Source organism: Microcaecilia unicolor, chromosome 10 (assembly GCF_901765095.1).
Source record: "Microcaecilia unicolor chromosome 10, aMicUni1.1, whole genome shotgun sequence".
In the NCBI taxonomy this organism is placed as follows: domain Eukaryota; kingdom Metazoa; phylum Chordata; class Amphibia; order Gymnophiona; family Siphonopidae; genus Microcaecilia; species Microcaecilia unicolor.
Window position 1 is genome coordinate 11,520,778 of NC_044040.1, and position 22,680 is coordinate 11,543,457.

At 43.8% G+C, this 22,680-nt stretch overlaps 1 protein-coding gene across 6 annotated transcripts in view; it reads left to right on the forward strand.

Annotated features, from left to right (window-relative positions):
* ANKRD16 (ankyrin repeat domain 16) overlaps positions 1-21,160 on the forward strand; it is a 33,434-nt gene extending 12,274 nt beyond the window's left edge. For 2 of the 6 annotated variants that reach the window (XM_030216803.1, XM_030216808.1), the window contains exons 5-7: positions 2,290-2,451; positions 4,054-4,132; positions 6,566-6,926. In XM_030216803.1, the coding sequence (XP_030072663.1) occupies positions 2,290-2,451; positions 4,054-4,132; positions 6,566-6,726 (402 nt within the window). In that variant the 3' untranslated portion in view covers positions 6,727-6,926. Of the gene's footprint in view, positions 1-2,289; positions 2,452-4,053; positions 4,133-6,565; positions 6,927-10,196; positions 10,865-20,969 lie in introns of those variants that run through there. The other 4 variants (XM_030216806.1, XM_030216805.1, XM_030216807.1 and 1 more) reach the window with 4 other exon arrangements.
* The last annotated feature ends 1,520 nt before the right edge of the window (positions 21,161-22,680 follow it).

Consider the following 22,680-nt stretch of genomic DNA (forward strand, 5'->3'; position numbering starts at 1 on the left):
TCGCATCCATGCTACTCTCTCTGCCATGTCCCAGCCTGGCCCGCCCTCTTCTCCCCCCCCCCCCCTTCGCATCCATGCCTCGCATCCATGCCCCCCCCTTCGCATCCATGCCTCCCCCCCTTCGCATCCATGCCCCCCCCTTCGCATCCATGCATCCCTTTTTCTTTTTTTTTAATTCTTTTTAACTTTACCTCCGTGGCGGTTCGTGCAGCGAAGCGTCAGGGAAGGAGGCGGCGCTCCCGACGTCTAGCTTTCCCTTCGCTGTGTTCCGCCTTGTTTTGAACCCTACAGCCAGGGACTCAGGGAGTGACGTCAGATGGCTTCAGAACGTTGTCCTCATTAGAACGTTCACGGTGCGTTTTATTATATTAGATTATTGAATTTTTTTATATGTTTACGATTCTTGCCTTATTGACATGTTTGGGTTTATGTATTTTGTTTCATAATTCGTCATGAGTTCTTTTTAGCTTGTTAGTCACATTGAATTCGAAATTATACTGGAAAATGTGGGGTATAAATGTCATAAATAAAATATTTATATATCCCCTCCTGGAGAGGAGTACTCTTGAACAAAAGCAATGCATATGGGGTCTCAGATAAAACTTTGGAGTTATTCTTCTGTAAGGCATATGCAGTGGGGAAAAAATGTATATTCAGGCATTGGATGCAGGCGGAACCACCATCCGTTTGGCCCTGGAGGAATAGGCTCCATGAGTTAATGCTCTGGGAGGCCAGGGCGGCCCATGGCAACCCAAAGAGACGAAAGAATTTTATTAATATATGGAACCCTTATTTGCAAAATATTTCTCATAAAGCAAGAGATGCTGTACTAAATAATCTTAGCAAACCCTAGCGTAAGGGGAGCCCAATAGACATATGCTCCTTGTACAAGACAGTAAAGTCTGGTGACAGAATTTTGGAAGGGACAGAGACCATGAAGTAAGAAGCTCATGGTACAGAGGTTACATGGAGGGGGGGGGGGAGGGTAGAAGGGGAGTAAATGTTGTAAAAAATTGATACAGTAAAGATGTACATAAATGCATATGATGTGTAACTATGATTACAGAATGTTTGCTTTTCATAAATTGTTTCAAATGTTTGATCATCAATAAAAACCGTTTAAATATAAAAATATTTATATATTACATTCCCTAGACACAGTACAAATTCAAACCAGTTTCACAAAACATAACAATCATACAATACAATAACCTAATCACACACCATAAGTATGTATTACAAATAAACCTTAAAAGTACAATTCAAACATAAAAATGTAATTTGTGAGAGTCAATAGATCTTAAAAACACATCAGTGATAATAAGCGTAAACTGTAGCCTAAACATGAATTTCATCATTTGAGTTGTAGTAAATTTAAAAAAAAGAAGGGGGAAGTAGAGGCTGGTTAGCATAATAATGGGAGCAGAGAAAATTCAATGAACAGTGATTAAAGAAATGTAATATCCAGTTGTAGACGTTACATATGTACAGTATGGGTTTAAAGTTACCTTTATGTCCAGTGTACAGCGCTGCGTACGTCTAGTAGCGCTATAGAAATGATGAGTAGTAGTATTTTAAAAGTCTTGGTTTTTTTTCTTAAACGATTAACTTTGACAACAAGGAATTTTTATAGAATAGCCGTTGAGCCCGTAAAAACGGGCTGGTATTGGGGTTTTCCTTCCTTCCTTCCCCCTCCCTCCCTCCCCGTGAGGTCGCCACCGCTACCGTTCCCCCCCCCCCCCCCCCCCCCCCCGGAGTCGCCGCCATCCCTCCACCCGGGCCCTCTCTCTCTCCGCTACTAAACTTACACATCCATTCGCCGGAACGCAGCACGCACATCAGCTGAGCTGCCGTCGGCCCTTCCTTCTCTGCCTGTGTCCCGCCCTCCTGTGACGTAACGTCAGCGAGGGCGGGACACAGGCAGGGAAGGAAGGCCGACGGCAGCTCAGCTGATGTGCGTGCTGCGTTCCGGCGAATGGATGTGTAAGTTTAGTAGCGGAGAGAGGGCCCGAGCCGGGTGTGTGTGTGGGGGGTAACGGTAGCGGCGACCTCGGGTGGGCGGGTGGGGGGGGGGAGCGGTATCAACCTTGGCGACGCAGTTTCCCTCTCTGTCCCGCCCTCGTCATCACGTATTGACGCGGGGGCGGGACAGAGAGGGAAGTCTCTACTGCGCATTTGCGAGTGAGTCGGTCACTCGCCGAGTATATGTTTGATTTTCAGTCAAATGTGTGGTATTAATTGGCCGGAATAGAGATGTATAATATGTTTTTCCCCCTTTCTTTTTCTTAGGCCTGTTACACAGCTGTGGATAAACTGGGTGCTCAGCCTCTACACCGGGCAGCCGTGACAGCACAGGATGAAGCGATCCGATTCCTGGTCAGTGATCTGGGCATCAATGTGAACGCGAGGGCAACAGACATCTGCCTAACGGCACTGCATTACGCAGCCAAGGTCTGGGAAGTGTTGTTGTGGTGTTCGGAGCACAGTTGTGGCTGAGTACAGTGGGCACAAATTGAGTTCAGTAATGTGTACTAAACAGGGGCAGCCCAAGGCAAGATGCTGCCTCAGGCGAGCTAAGATGCCGCCCCCCCCCCCCCCAGGCCGAGTTGGTGCCCCCTTCCTTCCTCCACCCCACTCGCGGCATTTACCTTGTTTCACCATGTTTCAAAAGCCGGCGGCAGCAACAATTCCCATGTACTGCCCTGCCTCCGGCACCCACCCCTTCCCTTTACTACGGCTGCCTCTGACGAAACAGGAAGTTACATCACAGAGGTGGCCGCTGTAAAGGGAAGAGGCGGGTGCCTGCAGCAAGGCAGTGTATGGGAGTCGCTGCTGCCAGCTTTTGAAACATGATGAAACAAGGTAGGCGGGGTGGAGGAAAAAAGGGAGAGATACTTCGCCCCAAAAAGTGCTGCCAGAGGCCCCCGCCTCAGGTGGCCTAATGGTCGGGCTGCTCCGGTACTAAATTTTAAGCATTCTGTATAGTTACAGTATTTGTATGGTTTCTAGTTCTCCAGAGAATGTTATATGTGATCTGCTGTATATATTCTCATTCACAGCTGTGTAAGGGGCACATTTAAAAGAATGGGCCAACTCGTTCTAAGTTATGAAAGGGTAAATTAGGTCTTACCTGCTAATTTTCTTTCCTTTAGTCCCTCCAGACTGGTACAAATGGGTTATGCACTCCATAGAGGTCTTAGGATGTTTCCCAGTTCATAGTTCACAGTTGGACCACATTTTGTCCTAGGTGGCCGGGTTCATCCCCACTGCAAGAAAGACACCTTTTCACTAATAACGCTAATTTATTAAAGATCACAGAAACCTCAGAAACTGTATGAGGTGAAAGGTGTGCAGCGAGTCCTGCCTTGTCACCTTAGTGAGCAGCTGTGGGGCTTACTGTTCAGTTCTGGTCGCCGCATCTCAAGAAAGATATAGTGGAATTGGAAAAGGTGCAGCGAAGGGCGACTAAAATCATAGCGGGGATGGGACGACTTCCCTATGAAGAAAGACTAAGGAGGCTAGGGCTTTTCAGCTTGGAGAAGAGACGGCTGAGGGGAGACATGATAGAGGTATATAAAATAATGAGTGGAGTGGAACAGGTGGATATGAAGCGTCTGTTCACGCTTTCCAAAAGTACTAGGACTAGGGGCATGCGATAAAACTACAGTGTAGTAAATTTAAAACAAATCGGAGAAAATGTTTCTTCACCCAACCCGTTATTAAACTCTGGAATTCGTTGCCAGAGAATGTGGTAAAGGCGGTTAGCTTAGCAGAGTTTAAAAAGGGGTTAGACGGTTTCCTAAAGGACAAGTCCATAAACCACTACTACATGGACTTGGGAAAAATCCACAATTCCAGGAATAACATGTATAGAATGTTTGTACGTTTGGGAAGGTCGCCAGGTGCCCTTGGCCTGGATTGGCCGCTGTCGTGGACAGGATGCTGGGCTCGATGGACCCTTGTTTTTTTCCCAGTATGCCATTACTTATGTACTGGTCTACAGTTGTACTGGAATGTGTTGTGAATTCAGGATTTTTTTCTCTTTAAATATAGGAAGGACATACTGGTACTGTCCTGACTCTGCTGTCGCTCGGTGCCGACTTAAATGCTAAAGATGGCAAAGGCCGATCTGGTAAGATCCATTTGTCTCACTTTTTTGGTCCATATCAATGTGTTAATTGCACGTTATTAAGAAGGGGTGTTTATATATATGTTCCGAACAACCACTGGGGTTAAAACGCTTTCTGTTGACGATTTCCGTCTTTACTGCATTAACATTTTCTTTCGAAAAAGGTAAAACCTACTTTAACAGTGGTCATAACTGTGTCCCCAAAAGGGTCAAATGGCTGAGCAACAGATTCCCTTTACCTCAGTTTCAGGGTTATAATTTAATTGAACAGTTTCCAAAACGCTGCTTACTTTATCAGCTAAGAAATCCTGAACTAGCTGGTAGCTCAGGTGATAGTTGCCCTGCCATGCGGAAGGGGCCTCTGTGCAATCTTGGGGGGTGGGGGGAGGGAGTCATCATCCTTGCATAAGGGTGACATGTAGTGGTTGAATTCAGTGTTACTGACTGTAGGATTTCGGAAGGAGCCCTGGTATGTGGCTTCTTATAAAGGGTTTGGATGGCTTCCTAAAGGAAAAGTCCATAGACCATTATTAAATTGACTTGGGAAAATCCACTACTTATTTCTGGGATAACCAGCATAAAATGTATTGAGCTTTTCTGGGATCTTGCCAGGTATTTGTGACCTGGATTGGCCACTGTTGGAAACAGGCTGCTGGGCTTGATGGACCTTCAGTCTGTCCCAGTATGGCATTACTTATGTACTTATGACTACTGTTGTAGTGGGGGAGGAGTGTAAAATAGAGGTGAAATTCCTAATTAGTTGAGATTTAAGGCTTATGGGGCCCGATGTTCAAAACTCTGGAACTAGAGGCAAAAGCACATATCCCATAGCGCAGAAACAGCACAGAAAATTAGCCCCTCAAAGCAAATGTGAGGCAAATTTTATGTGCGCTTGTAAAGTGAAAGCAAAGGGGAGGAAAATGACTGACGTTCACTCAAAAGACCTGCGCTTACTGCGAAACTCCTGTGAGCATGCAGCAGGAAAAACAAATTGCAAGAGCACTTTGGCACCCTTCCCCCGTGCCATGGACTCCTTTTTATGGTGTGAAGCCCCGCCCAGTGCATTCCAGGATACACTGGGCGGGGCTGGGTGCCGCCATTTTGCAGGCAGCGCTAAAGGAAGAGGAGAGAGGCAACCTCCCTCCTCCAACTTAAGGTAGGGGGTGGAGAGGATTGACCGTGGCCAACTGGGCCACCAGGGACTTCTTACAATGCTGGGGGGTGGGGTGGGCTGGAGACCCACCAGATCTCCAGCCCCCCCCCCCTAAACCTGTGTCAGGGAAGGGGTTGGAGGGGACCAGAGGTCCACCGGACCTCCAGCCCACATTTCGCCTTGCTCAGGGCAGGGGTACATAAGTATTGCCATACTGGGAAAGACCAAAGGTCCATCAGGCCCATCATCCTGTTCCAACAGTGGCCAATCCAGGTCACAAATACCTGGCAAGATCCCAAAAAGTACAACACATTCTATACTGCTAATCCCAGAAATAGTGGATTTTCCCCAAGTCCATTTTAATAATGGTCTATGGACTTTTTCTTTAGGAAGCAGTCCAAACCTTTTTTAAACTCCGCTAAGCTAACTGCCTTTACCACATTCTCTGGCAACGAATTCCAGAGTTTAATTACATGTTGAGTGAAGAAATATTTTCTCTGATTCGTTTTAAATTGGGGGTCTGGTGGTCCCTTAGACCTCCAGCCCCTGTGTTTGACAGGTCTGGTCTTTTGACAGCTCAGACCTGTCAAACAAGTGCGGGCAGAATCCTCCCGCACTTCTACCCCATGATCAGAGAGAATTGCGTGCTTAAATTTGCATGCAATTCTCTGATCATAGCTCCAGTAATGCCCTGTGCTGTTCCAGCTTTATTTTTAGAGCTCTGTTCGGGAACAGCGCGGGGCTTTTGATCATCTGCCCTATAGTACAGATTCTCAGGCAAAGGCCAAAAGAGGAATTAACCTCAGCTCCTAGCTTAGGCTCTGCACATAACATTTAGCCAGAAACAAAGCCAGAGAGCAACATGTGTGCTCATCTGAGCCATTCAGCACAGTGAAAGGAAGGGTGGGAAGTAGCAATAAACACCCAAGAAACAGGAAAGGGAAGAGCCCCCGCCTCTTTCTGGCAAGTACATTATTTATTTGTGTGCAGTGAGGTGTGTTGGTGTCCTGAGACTGTCTAGGGAATAAATATCCATCAAAGGAGCCAGTGCAAACCCTGCAGGATTAGGCTTAGATGAGCCGGCATTACAGTTAATTATTTCAATCTTATTTTAGATAGTTCTAAACTGTTCATATTTTTAGCCCTGGTGACTGCATTGCCTCCCTGTCCCCCCCCCCCCCCCCCCCCCCCGGGTGATTTCAACACACGTACAGTGTATGCTTAAAATATAACTACCATACAGTGTGAACGGCATGGGATTTACATTTCCTGTCTTTGAACAGCACTGCATATGGCTTGTGCAGGTCAGCATGGGACGTGTATACAGATCCTTCTGCAGGCCGGACTTGAGGATTCCTTCGACAGTGCTGGAACGTTGGCCCAAAACCTCATAAAGAAAGGCGAGGTCCTCCAGATCTTTAAAGACTTTGCTGGTGTTTTATAAACCACTGAAACCTTTTATGTTTCAACTATTTTTATTATAAAATAAATGCATAACAAAGACAAACTTGTAGGTACAATTGCAGTCTGTGCAACCCAGGAGAAGTTCAACAAGTCATGTATCTCCAGAATATATAACCATAACAATCCACTCTCCCGTAAACCTAACTAGAGCGCCCTCTCCTGAATGGAGCTCTACTTGATTTTAACAACCCAAATAAACCCCCATCCTAAGTGTTCCCCCCCCTCCCCCCCCCCCCGAAAAAAAGCAGCAACCCAATGCCTACCCCTATCTAAATCCCCTCCCCCCAAAACACTAAACCCGATACATACAGATTCTACTACTATCCCCAACCTGACCATTACCTTTAAGTTCTTAAGCTCTCCTATACTTATGGGAGCTAAACTAAAACACGAATAAAATACCATCATCCAATCCCCACCCATCTAACCCCCTCCCTACTCAAGGGGCGTACCCTCCTTATAATCAAAACTATCCAGAATGCTCACAGCCCATTGAGAATGAGACTCCTGCCCCGTTGAGATAGTGTGTCCAAATAGGTACCCCAAATTAAACAAAAAAACGGGTTTTGCGTTTGTAGGAACCCCTGGACTCTTTTGCCTCCCAGGACATCAGCTGGTGCACAAGGTTAGGCCAATGCCAATATTCAGGTGTGTTCTCTGAGGCCCAAGACCGCAATACACATTTCCTCGCCAGCAGACACAATTTGCGCAACAATAAGGTGCCCTCTGCCGATGACCATCAAGCACCATTTGAATTAGGGTCCCCGCAATTCTCCATGAGAACAAGAAGGATAGGTATTCCACCACTCGTCGCCAGAAACGTCGAACCACCCTGCAGGACCAAAAAGCATGAAAAAAAGTATTATGTAACAGGGGCGTAGCCAGACACTCAATTTTGGGTGGGCCTGGGCCCAAGATGGGTGGGCAGAAGAACCCCACCACATCCCATAGGTGATTTGGTCTCTCCTGTCGCCTGCATGCCATATGGTCTCTCAAATATCCCTCCTCTCCTGCACACCTTTTACATTTCAGATTTTCACCGGCAGTGAGGAGCAACTAATACACACTACTCATGTAGGCCCCACATCCTTCCCACTGATGCAGTTTCCTGTTTCCGCATAGGCGGGAATACGTCAGAGGGAAGGAAGGCTGTGGGGCCAGTGTAAGCAGTATATATCAGTCGCTGCTTCCTGCAGGCGAAGATCTGCTATTTATAAGGTATGCAGGAGGGACAGTTGTTGGGAGTTTTCAGCTTGGGAATCTCTGCCAGCCACATCATAGGTGTGCTGCTACTGGTGGGCCTGAGCTCAAAGTGGGTGGGCCTGGGCCCACCCAAGCCCACCCTTGGCTACGCCACTGTTATGTAACAATTTGCACTTTGGGCAGAGAGGAGATCCGGTGCCCCCGGCCTTAACCAATTGAACCTGAGCAAAATAAGCTCTGTGTATTGCTCGAAATGCACAGATAGCTAGCACCGCTGACAAGGCTCGGGATGCCTTTGATGTTTGCCAATATATCCCAAGAAGCCAAATTCACCCCCAAATCTTGCTCCCACCTAGCTCTAATATGCTCTAAACCTTCAAACCTCCAATAGGAGGAAGCTGGCCCTGTGAACTGACACAGGCCCTCCAGTAGTCCTTAGCAGGAAGTCTGTGATGGGCTGAGCATTCTGTTGTAGGCCTTACTGTGCAGGAAGGGAGGGGGACGGCTGTATACCTGAATTCTGTTTAGCAGTGTGAAATTAGACGTTGATAAAGAACACTCATCTCCCTTCTGAAAGCGCTAACAGTGCCCCTCGCTTTCTGAGGGCAGAGTCTCTGGTCCGGTGTATGAAAATCTGTTGCCAAAACTGAAATTTTGCTGCATGTTCTTAATCTAGAACATGGCTTATTATTTGAAGAGTGAAAAATCATTACACATAACAAGAAACAGTATGCAAAATCTGATTATTTAAATAGACGCCTACCATAAGAGACATGAGGAAGCTAAACCCTCCAGAGAACTGAAAAACAGCCAAACACAATCCAAAGGGTTGTGTGGAATGAATGTAAAGAAATGAGGAAAGTGGGAAATACCCTCAGAAACCAAGGCTTCTGCCAAGGTCTAATCAACAAGACACTATTATCTATAAAAGACTTTGTACCTGTGATCAAGTTTCTTTCATGGGGTAAATATTCCCTACTCCACTCATTCAAAAATGCCCATATAGGAGCATCATGCAAAATTGGCTATGATAGAACACAAATTTTTTATACAAAAAAGCCCATATTAGTGCACAAATATTAAAGATAACTGAGTAACAAAAATTATTCAAGCTACAGCATGGCAGGCATCAACTTAGCTCAATAAATGCTGACTCGACAACCCCACAGTTCAACTGTTGATTTTCAACGGGGCCCGATTCGTTTCACCCATAACAGGGCTTCTTCAGGAACCACTCAGTTGGATCATACTGACAGGGGTATCGGTCTCAAGTTCACTAAACTTCTCTTACAACCGACGGGGGAAACCCTGCCAGAATGCAGGCTGATGGGTTGGCAGCACTGACAAATGTACAGGGTGAGGCAAAAAAAAAAAAGTAACCCTTAGAGGGTTTTTTGCTGTTTTCTCAGCAACCGCTTGGAAATTCAGTGTGAAATTTTACAGCTTCATTGGTTGTTACTATCTACGTTTATATGCCGAAAGGAATGAGATGATCTTTAAACGCAGCAAAGTTAGGTTTTTTTTAGCGTGACCACTCAGTGATTTTCGCACATTCACAAATGTTTGCACTGTAAAATTACCGTTATTTGAAAAGAAAAAAAATGGAGTACCAGCTTAACCGAGATTGGGTGGCAGAGCCGGTGGTGGGAGGCGGGGCTAGTGCTGGGCAAGACTTCTACGGTCTGTGCCCTGAAAATGGCAGATACAAATCAAGGTAAGGTATACACAAAAAGTAGCACATATGAGTTTATCTTGTTGGGCAGACTGGATGGACCGTGCAGGTCTTTTTCTACCCTCATCTACTATGTTACTGTTAATGATGTCACAGTGACGTAGACTGTTGTCTGGGGAGCGATTTTAAAGGAGTATCACACTTACTATCCAAAGCTACAAACAATCACCGAACTCAAGGAAGTGCTGCAGATGATCTGGGCCAGCCTGCCACAGGGACCGATCGACCTCTGTCTTCCTCTCTTCAGTCCTCCATCATACTGAGCCCCTCCCTTTCAATTAAAGCTGGGGAGGGGGGGGGGGGAAATGTTCACATTGATTGTGAAATTCTGACATTCTATTGTTTGAGTGACATTATTTTACTGTGTTTTAGCTTAAACATTTTTAATGTGCAAAAATTGCTAATGCTAAAATCTCAGTGACATCAACATAGCTTAAGATAATTAAATGTTTAATTGTAATACGTAAGTATGATGACCAAATAAGTATGTAAAATTTCTCATTGAAATTCCAAAGCGCAGCTGCACAACTGATCACTGGAATTTCAAGGTCCGAACACATTACTCCAACATTAGAAAAAAATGACACTGGCTTCCTGTAAGCTACAGAGTTCAATTCAAGACGCTTGTATTGAATCATCAACGTATATTTGGGAGTGTTCCAGCCTATTTTCGAAATACCCTGCATTCATATAAACCAAAACGAGCGCTAAGATCCGAAGCGTCCCGTCAGCTCTGTTTACCTTCCGCTAAATCATATAATTACATAGAGACAAAACTGTGGGCCTTCTCTATCGCTGCCCCATCCATGTGGAATGCTTTACCCGGATTCCTGAGATCATGTGAAGACATTCAACAATTCAAGCGGCTGCTAAAAACGCATCTGTTTGTGAAAGCCTTTTTGGCTACATGAAGACTTATCCCATCGACTCTTGTTTTCTTTTTCTGTGTTGTTTTTCTTTTTTTGGGTAAGACCATTTTATTGAACATGTTTTAGCTTCATAAGTGTTTAATATATGTATGTGACTGTTGTTACCCACCTTGGATAAAGGTGGGTACAAATGTAGTAAATAAATAAATACTGTGATTTTCCAAATAAGGATCATAGCGGTTCACAAATAATAATCCAATATAATAAAAAGCACCTCCAACATTCTGAAGCTGACTCCGTGGCACTGTGGCAGTGTAGGGTTCGTAAGTCTGTAGTTAGCGTTTCATTGGCTCTCACTGTCAACGAAGAACCAATCAGACAGAACGGAACTTGGAGGAGGGAAGTGGAGTGGATTGAATCTCTAACAAACAATCATATACAGGGAGGTACAAACATCAGTGGAGGCAAGAACGGAAGGGAAGACAAACATTTAATCACTTTGTCACTCACTCACACACATCACACACACACACACACAATCACTCTGTGTATCTTTCTCTTACACTGTCTGTAAAACACACTGTCACTCTCAGTCTCTCACACACACACACACACACACACAATCACTCTGTGTCTCTCTCTTACACTCTCTGTAAAACACACTGTCACTTTGTCTCTCACATGGGCAACTGTATGTTGCATTCTCAGGAGTAAGGAGCTCTTCTGATGTGATTGTTAAACTGATTGAAGGGCCTGAACAAGAAACCTTTTACCACATTGTAACCCAGTTTACACAAAAACTATTGTATATAAAGAAATCTTACACATGTAAACAACAATTATATTCAGAATACAACCGTGGAAACATTAATGGCAGGAACTCATTACATTGCTAGCGCCCGTTTCATTGCGTTAAGAAACGGGCCTTTTTTACTAGTAAAAATATAACAAAGACATGAAAAGAAACACCATTGTTAAAAGCAAAGGTAAGTAAAATAAAGAAAGACAGCAAAAAAACTCTAGGGGGCTTAATTTTTTTTTTCCTCGCCCTGTAGATGGAGCACAGAACAGGGACTAGAAGGCAAACTGAAGCTCCAAGCTGCTAATTCCCCACCTCCTGGCTCCTCTGGATGATTTTGCTGGCCAGAACCAATGACTGCTACTACCATAATTAGCTATGAGATGCTGGGAGGAACTTACCTCATGTTTCTGAAGCCCCTATGGGCCAATGCTCAGAACTCCCGCGCTCTGGGGAACACTTCCCGATCTATACTGTGGGAACAGCAACAAAACTCCCCAATGTTCAACGCTAACAGTATGCAAATGGTATATATGCTGCAAGACCAAAAGTAAGGGGGAGGAATGTGCCTGGCACATGCGCCGAAGAGTTTCTTGTGCGCATACCCAGGCAAACCAGGAAGTGAAGCACACATCAACGCCATTCTTCTGCACCTTTAAATAATAAGCTTTTCACACTTTTTTTTTCACTTGAAAGGCTTATATTTAAAGTGCAGAAAACAGACACGCAAATGTGTGCTTTCAGCTTTGGGTTTGTTCGGACCTGCACATATTTGTTTTTTTACTCCTATCACTCAGAGGCTTGCATGGGCTTCCTTCCGCTTTTGAAATAAATAAAAACCGCTAGATTTTAAGCTGAAAAAATGTAGAAATTTTCTATTTAAGCACCCCAACGCCAGCAGTAAGGGCAGGGTTTGCTTGTGTGCTGTTCTCTGCGCATTGGGAGAGGATAGCAAATGACCTTATTTCTGTCCGTTTGACTACATTTAAATACAATTTGCAGCCATCTTTATTTATTTATTTATTACATTTGTACCCCGCGCTTTCCCACTCAAAGCAGGTTCAATGCGGCTTACATAGTAATTGGGATTACAAAGTGTTGATGAAGAGAAATAAGTTGGGTATTATCGGTGTAATAAAAGGAATAAGAGTGTAGAGATGCAAGGATGGGGGGAGTAGTAGAAGGAGGAGCAAGGGTAAGTGAGCAATTTGAGGGGTGGATGAGGGGATAGAGCAGTGGATAGGTAGGGGAGAATGTGGCGGGAGATGTAGTCTAGGTCATTATCGTCGTTTCCTGGATGTGTGATGGATAGGTTCATTGGAATTAATCTGGGTCATTTGGGTAGGCTTGCCTGAACAGATGGGTTTTTAGTGATTTCCGGAAGGGCAGATGGTCATTGAGTGATCGGATTGGTCTAGGGAGGGCATTCCATAGTTGGCTGCCTAGGAAGGAGCAGTTGGATCCATAATAGGTTTTGTACTTGAGTCCTTTGCAATTGGGGTAATGTAGGTTGAGGTAAGTTCGTGATGTTGTAGTCATGTTCCTGGTGGGGAGGTCAATCAGGTTGAGCATATAGTTTGGAGATTCACCGTGGATAATCTTGTGGATTAGTGTGTGGACTTTGAAACTGATTCGTTCTTTGATAGGGAACCAATGGAGTTGTTTTTTTTTCGAAGAGGTGTGGCACTTTCAAATCGTGGTTTGCCAAAAATGAATCTAGCTGTTGTATTTTAGGCATGGCAGTTTCCTGTGCTGCAGTGCCTCTGAACATTCTGCATAGATTAACACCGGCGCTAGTCCAGCGCTATTCAGCTCTAGCGCCAGCGTTAGGTTCTGAGCATCGGCTCACTAGTGAGGGACAGGAGACAGCAGAGAGAAGGTATGCATGTGAGAGATTTGGGACAAAGGGAGGGGAGAGCAGAACTGAATGAGAGACAGCAAGAGTATATAGTGCGGAGGAGAGCAGAGGAGAAAGCAAGCTATACAGTATGAACGTGAGAGAAAGGGGAAGAGAAGAATGGGGATGTATAGAGTTGAGAAAGCAAAGGAGTGAATGTGAGGGGGAGTTCAAGAGTTGGGGAGGGGAAGGGGGTTAGGGAGAGGAGGGAGCAAGAAGAGAGTTTATGTGAGTCAGAACCAGGCATGGAGAAGGAGAGGGGGGGGTAAGGACTCCAGGGTGATGAAGTAGGAGAAAGAACGGCAAAAGGAGGGCAGAGAGAAAGATGAAATGAAGAAAAACTCCTGACCTTGTCTTTTATGTTACCTGCTAATGCTGGGTGGCAGGAAGCAGTCGGAGAGCAGCTGGCAGGATCCCGTGGGTGTTTCAGCACTGTGTGGTTCTATGGTGGTGATTTCGGGGAAGTGCTGTTGAGTGTCAGTGCAGAGAGCTGTCACTGAAGGTTGAGCTGGAGTATTGCTGCAAACCTAGGGGGTGAATATGCAGGGCAGCGGACCCAGAAGTACTGAGGTCTGTGCATGCTCATGGACAGAGGCAAGCAGCCAGACTGCAAAGGAAAAAGAGGGGAGTCTATGACACCAAAGTGTGTACAAAAGCAGGGTCAGTGGGGCCCGGGGAATGGCAGTGAAGCTGGGAGAGCACAGTACACATTCCCTTCTTGCCTCTAAAAGGAAGCTGAACAAACAAAACAAAAAAGCAAGCCCTTCTAGCAAAGGAAAAGCACTTTAGAGTTCAGTTTTTTCTCTTTTATAATAATGCTAAAACTTATTTATTTATTTATTGCATTTGTATCCCACATTATCCCACCTCTTTGCAGGCTCAATGTGGCTTACAATTCATCATGGATACTGGCAGTAGAAGAGAATATACATTTGGTTCACCGAGGGTTAAGTGTTACATGGTGGTGAAATACATAATAGTGTTAAAGTAGCAGACATTGAAAGACAATTCTGGAAGTTTTAAAGATAGTACAGTTACACATGTTGATCTTTGTGATATATCTTGTCGAAGAGATAGGTTTTCAGTAGTTTACGGAAATTGGTCAGTTCATAGACTGTTTTCAGGTTACGTAGCAACGCGTTCCAAAGCTGCGTGCTCGTATAGGAAAAGGTAGATGCGTGCATTAGTTTGTACTTCAGACCTTTACACTTGGGAGGATGAAGATTGAGGAATGTGCGAGAAGATTTTTTTGCATTACAATAAAAATGCTTTTATCCCAGTATTACAGAAAATTGAATTCTTATTTATATCAGTCCAAATTTCAGTATAAGGAAAATATAATCTCTCTCTCCCCTTCGGAAGCTGTCAGATTCTGACCTAGTACAAAAGGTACCCAGGCTGAATACTGAAGCTTAATTTTGTCCAATCACTTAATGCCTTATATTTTCTCTCATCTGCTATTCTTCAACGCTGACCTCTAAGGTTACCTTCACATAATTCTGTTTCTTTGGTATTTTTTCTCAAATATTCATCATTTGATCTTTGTAACCTATCACTCATTGTGGTCCTTCACTGAAAATGTCCCTGTGTTATGTTCAGAACCGGTCTGAAACAAACAGACAGACACTTGTTAAAGTTTATAGCCCATTACTAGGCAAGCCTGTGTATGATCTGTGAGAAAACCAAGCCACAAACTAGCTAATTGCCCTACTAGATAAAAAAAAAATATATATCCCTTTCAAACAAGACATCAAAGAAATCTCCAACGAAATCAATCAAAGCCTACACATCATGAACACATGGGCAGACACATTCCGTCTGAAATTAAATGCAGAAAAAACTCAATGCCTGGTACTCACCTCCCAATACAACACCAACGAATTCAACGCGATAAATACACCAAACCTAAACCTTCCAATCTCAGAAACGCTAAAAATCCTTGGAGTCACTATCGACCGCCACATAACACTTGAAACCCACGCAAACAACACAACTAAGAAGATGTTCTACTGCATGTGGAAACTGAAAAGGATAAGACCACTCTTCCCAAGATTCGTCTTTCGTAACCTAGTGCAATCCCGCGACCTCAGCCATCTGGATTACTGCAACTCATTATACGCAGGCTGCAAAGAGCAAACACTGAGGAAACTTCAAACAGCCCAGAACACAGCAGCCAGACTCATCTTCGGAAAACCAAAATATGAAAGGGCAACACCACTACGAGAGAAACTACACTGGCTTCCACTGAAGGAACGCATCACCTTTAAGGTATGCACACTAGTCCACAAGATCATTCACGGCGAAGCCCCAGCCTACATGTCCGAGTTGATTGACCTACCACCCAGAAATGCTAGGAGATCTTCCCGAACATACCTCAACCTCCATTTCCCTACTTTCAAGGGCGTGAAATACAAGACGCTACATGCGTCAACCTTTTCTCACACGAGCACGCAGCTTTGGAACACACTGCCATGCAACTTAAGAGCGATCCACGAACAAGCATCCTTCCGCAGATTACTGAAGACCCATCTGTTTGAGACAATTTACGGAAAAAACCAAAACACATAGAGTCCACACTCACTTACATCAATGCATCACACATCCACTTATGATCTCTCATCCCCCCTAATTCCACATTACTCATACATATACTTACAGGAATATGTACACCATGTGCCTGTGTGTCTTAACACTGCCCTTAAGCTTCCCATTGTCTCCTCCCAAAGTCTCCCTGTTGATGTCCCATTGTGATATTCCTAATGATAATTCGATTATCTCGCATAACGTGTACAATGTAACCCATAACCAATTTGTAACAACTGTATTCTCATTATTCATATCTTATTGTAAGCCACACTGAGCCCGCAAAGAGGTGGGAAAATGTGGGATACAAATGCAAACAATAAATAAATAAATAAAATAAGGGAATGTTACATTCACAGCTATTATCTGATCTGAAAAACCAAACAGCTCTATACAATGGCCAGGGAAACTGTGAGCTCTGTTGCAAGAGCAAGGCATGAGGTAACCCAAATGTGTGCTGAGCAAATGACATACCATGAAGGGTCCAAGCTGGTGCACCCTCGTGGTGCAAAAAAATTTCAGTTGGGGCTGATCAGCAGGAGAGAGAAGATATGGACAAGGGCCTGTTGCATGACTTAGAGGCATATTTTCAAAGCACTTTGGGAGGCTAAGTTCCATAGGTTTCTATGGAACTTTGGGAGGCTAAGTGCTTTGAAAATGAGCCTGTTAGGGTTCTTTGTGGTAATCTGAGGTTGGTTCTGGTAACAGTTTTAATTTGGTTATTTTAAAGGAATAGGAACTGAGAGTTTACTTATTGCACAGAATGTGAAACCTAGTAGCTGTTTAGCTTGATTGAGCAAGTGAGAGAGAAAGTTGACACCCATGGTGTGCAATCTTAATAAAGAAAAAAAAAACATCACATTACTGAACAACAACAAAAATAATAGAGAAGGAAAACAAAGGACAGCAGAAGTGTGTTAAAAAAACCCGGGTTCTTCCTGATACTGAGAACTCAGAGGAACAACCTTTTTTCAGATGCACAGCTATTCAGCAAATTTCTGTTTATCTGTTGTGAGAAAACTTAAAAGGGAGAAGGAACGATTGAGACTGTGGAAGCACCGATTGGTACTTCTGCTCCCTTAAAGCTGAATTTTTTTAGGAATAAGCTTTCTGTAAGGAGAAATTTAAAGTTGCTAAAAAGATGCGGATTGACTTGTATATGGGGAATTAATGCAACACAGAAAAAAATTTAATCAATTCCATGCAGAGATGATAATCAACGAGACCTGCTGGAGGCCCACAGTCTAAAGCTGCAAATATCTGATTAATATTACTATAGTCAAGATGGAGAGAGTGCAGCTGTCGTTCAAAAGCCCATCTTAAGACTGGAAAGAGTGGAGGAGTGGCCTAGTGGTTAGGGTGGTGGACTTTGGTCCTGAGGATCTGAGTTCGATTCCCACTTCAGGCACAGGCAGCTCCTTGTGACTCTGGGCAAGTCACTTAACCCTCCATTGCCCCATGTAAGCCGCATTGAGCCTGCCATGAGTGGGAAAGCGCAGGGTACAAATGTAACAAAAATAAAAAGGATACTATTGGAGATTCTACATGGAATGTTGCTACTATTGGAGATTCTACATGGAATGTTGCTATTCCACTAGCAACATTCCATGTAGAAGGCTGCGTAGGCTTCTGTTTCTGTGAGTTTGACGTCCTGCAGGACGTCAGACTCACAGAAGCAGAAGCCTGCGCGGCCACATTGGTGATCTGCAAGGGCCAACTTCTACATGGAATGTTGCTAGTGGAATAGCAACATTCCATGTAGAATCTCAAATAGTAGCAACAGTGGAGGAGTGGTCTAGTGGTTAGGGTGGTGGACTTTGGTCCTGAGGAACTGAGTTCCATTCCCACTTCAGGCACAGGCAGCTCCTTGTGACTCTGGGCAAGTCACTTAACCCTCCATTGCTCCATGTAAGCCGCATTGAGCCTGCCATGAGTGGGAAAGCGCAGGGTACAAATGGAACAAAAATAAAATAGATACTATTGGAGATTCTACATGGAATGTTGCTACTATTGGAGATTCTACATGGAATGTTGCTATTCCACTAGCAACATTCCATGCAGAAGGCTGCGCAGGCTTCTGTTTCTGTGAGTCTGATGTCGTGCAGGACCTCAGACTCACAGAAGCAGAAGCCTGCGCGGCCACATTGGTGATCTGCAAGGGCCGACTTCTACATGGAATGTTGCTAGTGGAATAGCAACATTCCATGTAGAATCTCAAATAGTAGCAACAGTGGAGGAGTGGCCTAGTGGTTAGGGTGGTGGACTTTGGTCCTGGGGAACTGAGAAACTGAGTTCGATTCCCACTTCAGGCACAGGCAGCTCCTTGTGACTCTGGGCAAGTCACTTAACTCTCCATTGCCGCATTGAGCCTGCTATGAGTGGGAAAGTGTGGGGTACAAATGTAACAATAAAAAAACCTGAGAAACAAATGAGAGTTTATAATTATAACTCTAATTATTCAAAACCATCTACAATCCTAAGTAGGCACCCAATGAGGGTTGGGTAGAGCGACCTGAAATTCAACAAGCGGATGTCTTATCAGGATTGAGCACGTCAATACTCCTGCAACCAATCAGCCACGGAGTTTAGGCAACACATATATAAACCCTTTAAAAATAAACTTGTTTAACAAAACAGTTGGGCAATATAATTACATATTTTTTTTAGTCTGTAAATATATTAATATGTTTTATAGAACTATTTAGTTTGTATTTTAACCTTAAAATAAAACATTAACCTCCCCCCCCCCCCCCCCCCCTCTCTGGTTTACTAAGCTGAACGGCAATTCCAACACAGGCAATTCAAAATTCCCAAGGCCACGTGATATTATATACTTGATGACAGTCTTTCCTTAGCATTTCTGGGACGTAGACCAAAGAAGTCTGCCTGGTCCTGTCCTTAAGTTCGAACTGCTGGAGTTGCCGTCAAAGCTTACTCCAGCCTATTCGTCTTCTCATCTGCAGAACATGGACTGTGCAAGTCTGTCCAGAACTGTCCTCATCTTCCAACCACTGAAGTTGCTGTCTAAGCCCTTTCCAGCCCATTCTAAACCAGATTGCCATATACAAGACCAAACAAGTCTGCCCAGTATCGGCCCTAGTTCATCACAGCCAGAGTCGCCATCTAAGTATCACTCAACGCATCCACACGCATGCAGCCATTTAAGTTTAGGTTTTTTTTATAACTTCTATTTTCTAATTAGAGATCCTCTGTGCTCATCCCATGCCTTTTTGAATTCTGTCAGCATTTGTCTCTATGACCTCCTTCAGGGCCGTGCCTAGGGTCTCTCGTGCCCCCCTGCAGACTATCAGTTGGCGCCCCCACCCCCTCCGTCTAGCAAAGCAGGAACAGAAGGGAGCAGGCAAGTAAGCTGGACATCAGGAAAAAAATAGCACTGTATGTATCCCTCATTGATAAGGCTCTGACTCTAAAGTTTAGCAATTTCATTAAAGCAAAATGTATTTTCATAACACTTCAAAGATTTCCAACTCAAAATAGGAATGCTAATTCAAAATGTGAGCAAAGTCCTCTTAGTTTCCAAAGATTCTTTTTCTAATCTCCTTTGCACCAAAGGATATAATTCAGATCAAACATTTGTCTCTGATCAACTATCTCAGATCAAATATTTATTTCAGATTAAATATTAAGGTTTCCTTGCTTACAGTCACTTAAATCTACCTAGCCTTTATATAGCTTATAGGATTTAAACACTCAAACTGAAATTCACCCTTTTCTATTCTTCATAAACTTCAAGTAATCCTGAAATATTCAGATCCTTTTTCACTAGAGAAATCTCAAACTTCAATCTCCACCAACCTCTTTTCATTCATATTTTCTCATTTACCACATAATCTGGCAGTCTTTTATAATTTCAGTCAACACACACAGGAACTCACAGCTGCATGTCTCTCTTGGCCAAACCGACAGTCAGTTGCTGTCTCACTCTGTTCCCTTCCGGGCAGATTTCTAACAAAAGCTGATCATCCAATCAGAGAGCTCTATTTGAATGCAGATTAACATACAGACACTGTAATGGGAATTTTTAGTGAAAAACACTAGATAAACCCTTCGTTTTTGGACCAAACTTCACACTTTTGATCAGAGCCATGCCCTAACATTAAGGCTGTAAACACTTCCATCATTTTTATTCATAAATATGCAAATGAGAACCTCCCAAAAACGGACTAATTTGCATACGATTTAAACAAATCTGAGCATATGACAACCAAGTACAGAGTCCCAGCACCTGAATTCTGCAATTAGATTTAATACAAATACTTTTAAAACTTATTTTTAGCACTTTTAAAATTTCAGGTTGTCTTTAATTTGAATGCGGTTCAAGCTCTGAAGCTCACCCTGAGTGAGGAATTAGCCACAAACCACAGCATATATAGCAATTTGGTTGCATTCTTTAAAATAACTTGAAGAGCCTGCCTGCCTCAGTGAATAATGCTGTTGCTTTCACTTCCGGTTTTAGGGCAGGGGCGATCGCAACTTCAGCTAAAAGATTTTGCAAGTGAGTGGAAGGCAGGGACCGCAGGGCAGCAGCGCCCCTCGAAGGCAGGCGCCCCCCTGCATTGCTTACCTGGCTTACCGCATTGGCACGGCCCTGACCTCCTTAATGGAAGACTTTCCACATCTGCGCTGTTAAAGCAAGGAGGAGGAAACGGCACTCAAAGAACTTGGTAACAACATAGGAATTGTTTTTGTCAGCACGGGAACCCCACAGAACTGCTTCTGTCTCCATCGTAGCCCCAGAGGGGATTCCTGCAGGATTCCCACAAACCCCATTCCCATGCAGATGTCTATTCTGAACATGGGGGGAAGCTAGAAGCAGGATACAGAGGGGAGACTCTGGACAGAATCAATAGGGATACAGATGAAAGATGGATGGTGGACATTGAGAAAGAACCAATGGCAAGAGGTCAGGAGACCTGAAAAGAGATTTAAGAAAAGGAAGAGAGACACTGGGACCAAATCAATGCTCAGATAGCAATGGTAGAAAAAAAACCATTTTTTCGGAATCTTTTATTTGTAATATGTCACCTATGGGAAATGTGTATCTCTAATATCTTGCATTTCAGTTTCCATTTTTACAACTGGTTTTCTATATAGGTCTGAAATGTTTGCTTTTTTGCAGGGTTTGTTTCTGAAGGGATTCCCCTCCCCCCCCTTCCAGGTGGGAGAGAGAGAGCGTTATAGGGGGCCCATTTAGTCCTATGTACGCCACTGGATCCCATCACGTAAGGTTTTGCTGAGCTGCTATAGAGTCCTTACCTGTAACTACATGCACACTAATCTAAAATAAGCTGCAGTTCAGCTTCAATTCCGATCTGACGAAGAAGGGCAACTTTCGAAAGCTAATCAAGAAATGTATTAAGTTATGTCCAATAAAAAAGGTATCATCTTATTTTCTTTTCCATGTTTTATTTTGTTTGATTTCTATTGATAACCTTAAGAGTGGACTAACACGGCTACCACACCTCTCTATTTAACATGTAGAACCCCAAAGAGTAGCAACATTCCATGTAGAATCCCAAAGAGTAGCAAGATTCCATGTAGAACCCCAAAGACTAGCAAGATTCCATGTAGAAGAAGGGCAACCTTCGAAAGCTAATCAAGAAATGTATTAAGTTATGTCCAATAAAAAAGGTATCATCTTATTTTCTTTTCCATGTTTTATTTTGTTTGATTTCTATTGATAACCTTAAGAGTGGACTAACACGGCTACCACACTCCTCTACTTAAGCTTCAATTCTCAAAGGCTGATTCACAGAACGCCCGTGGTAACACCAACAGAACAGATCCCATACTGCTGGGACAGCGCAGCAAAATAGCTCTCCAATGCTCAAAGGAAATATTCAAACTATATACATGCTATATAAGCAAAAGCAAGGGGAAGGAACGTGCTTGGCGCATATGCAAAAGTGTTTTGCATTAAGTGCTGCTCTTGTGCACATGGCAAATCTGACCGTAAAACACAGATCAGCACCCCTCTGCTGCACCTTCATATATAAGCTTTAAAAAAACAAAAAACATTTTTTTTAATCTTGGAAGGCTTATGTTTCTCATTACCAGCACTTACAGGCTGGTTTTCTTCCACTTCCAAAAGAAATCAAAACCAGCAGATTTTAAACTGGATATTTAAAAAAATCTACTCTCCAAACCTTTCACTGCCAGCCCTGAGGTAGGGTTATTTTTTCTTTCCAGCAGTATGAGCAGGGTTTTTTTTGTGTGCTGTTCTCTGAGCATTGGGGAAGGCATACAAACAACATCATTAGTGTACGTTTGACTACATTTAAATGCAGTTTGGGATCTTGCCAGGTACTTGTGATCTGGATTGGCCACAGTTGGAAACAGGATACTGGGCTTGATGGACTTTCGGTCTGTCCCAGTATGGGAACACTTATGCTGTCGCTGCGCACCTAAAGAACCTTTAAGCATTGTGCAAGCGCTAACTGGCTGGCTTGTCAGTTTATTCCTGCATTTCTCTTCCTTTCCCACCACGACTTTCTGTATCTGCCATCTTCAGCTGCAGGTCTGCCCTGCCCTCCACTCACTATCAGCAGGAGGGAGGGAATGCACGCTCCCGCCCAATTCGCAATATTTTCCTAAACAGCTGTGTAGCAATCACAAAGCCTTTTCAAAGGGATCGATACCCTGTGATGCTAGACATTTACTATCTTTATGTATAATTTTTGTTGCAGGAATTGAGATAGGAATTTGTGATACTTCAGGAGTCAGACAGCACACACCAGAATGAGGGAGAAATCTTCTTCATTTGCCAGCAAACAAAGCAGGACATCAGTTCTAGCTCTCTTCTCTCTCTCTCAGCTCTCTGGATGTTATGG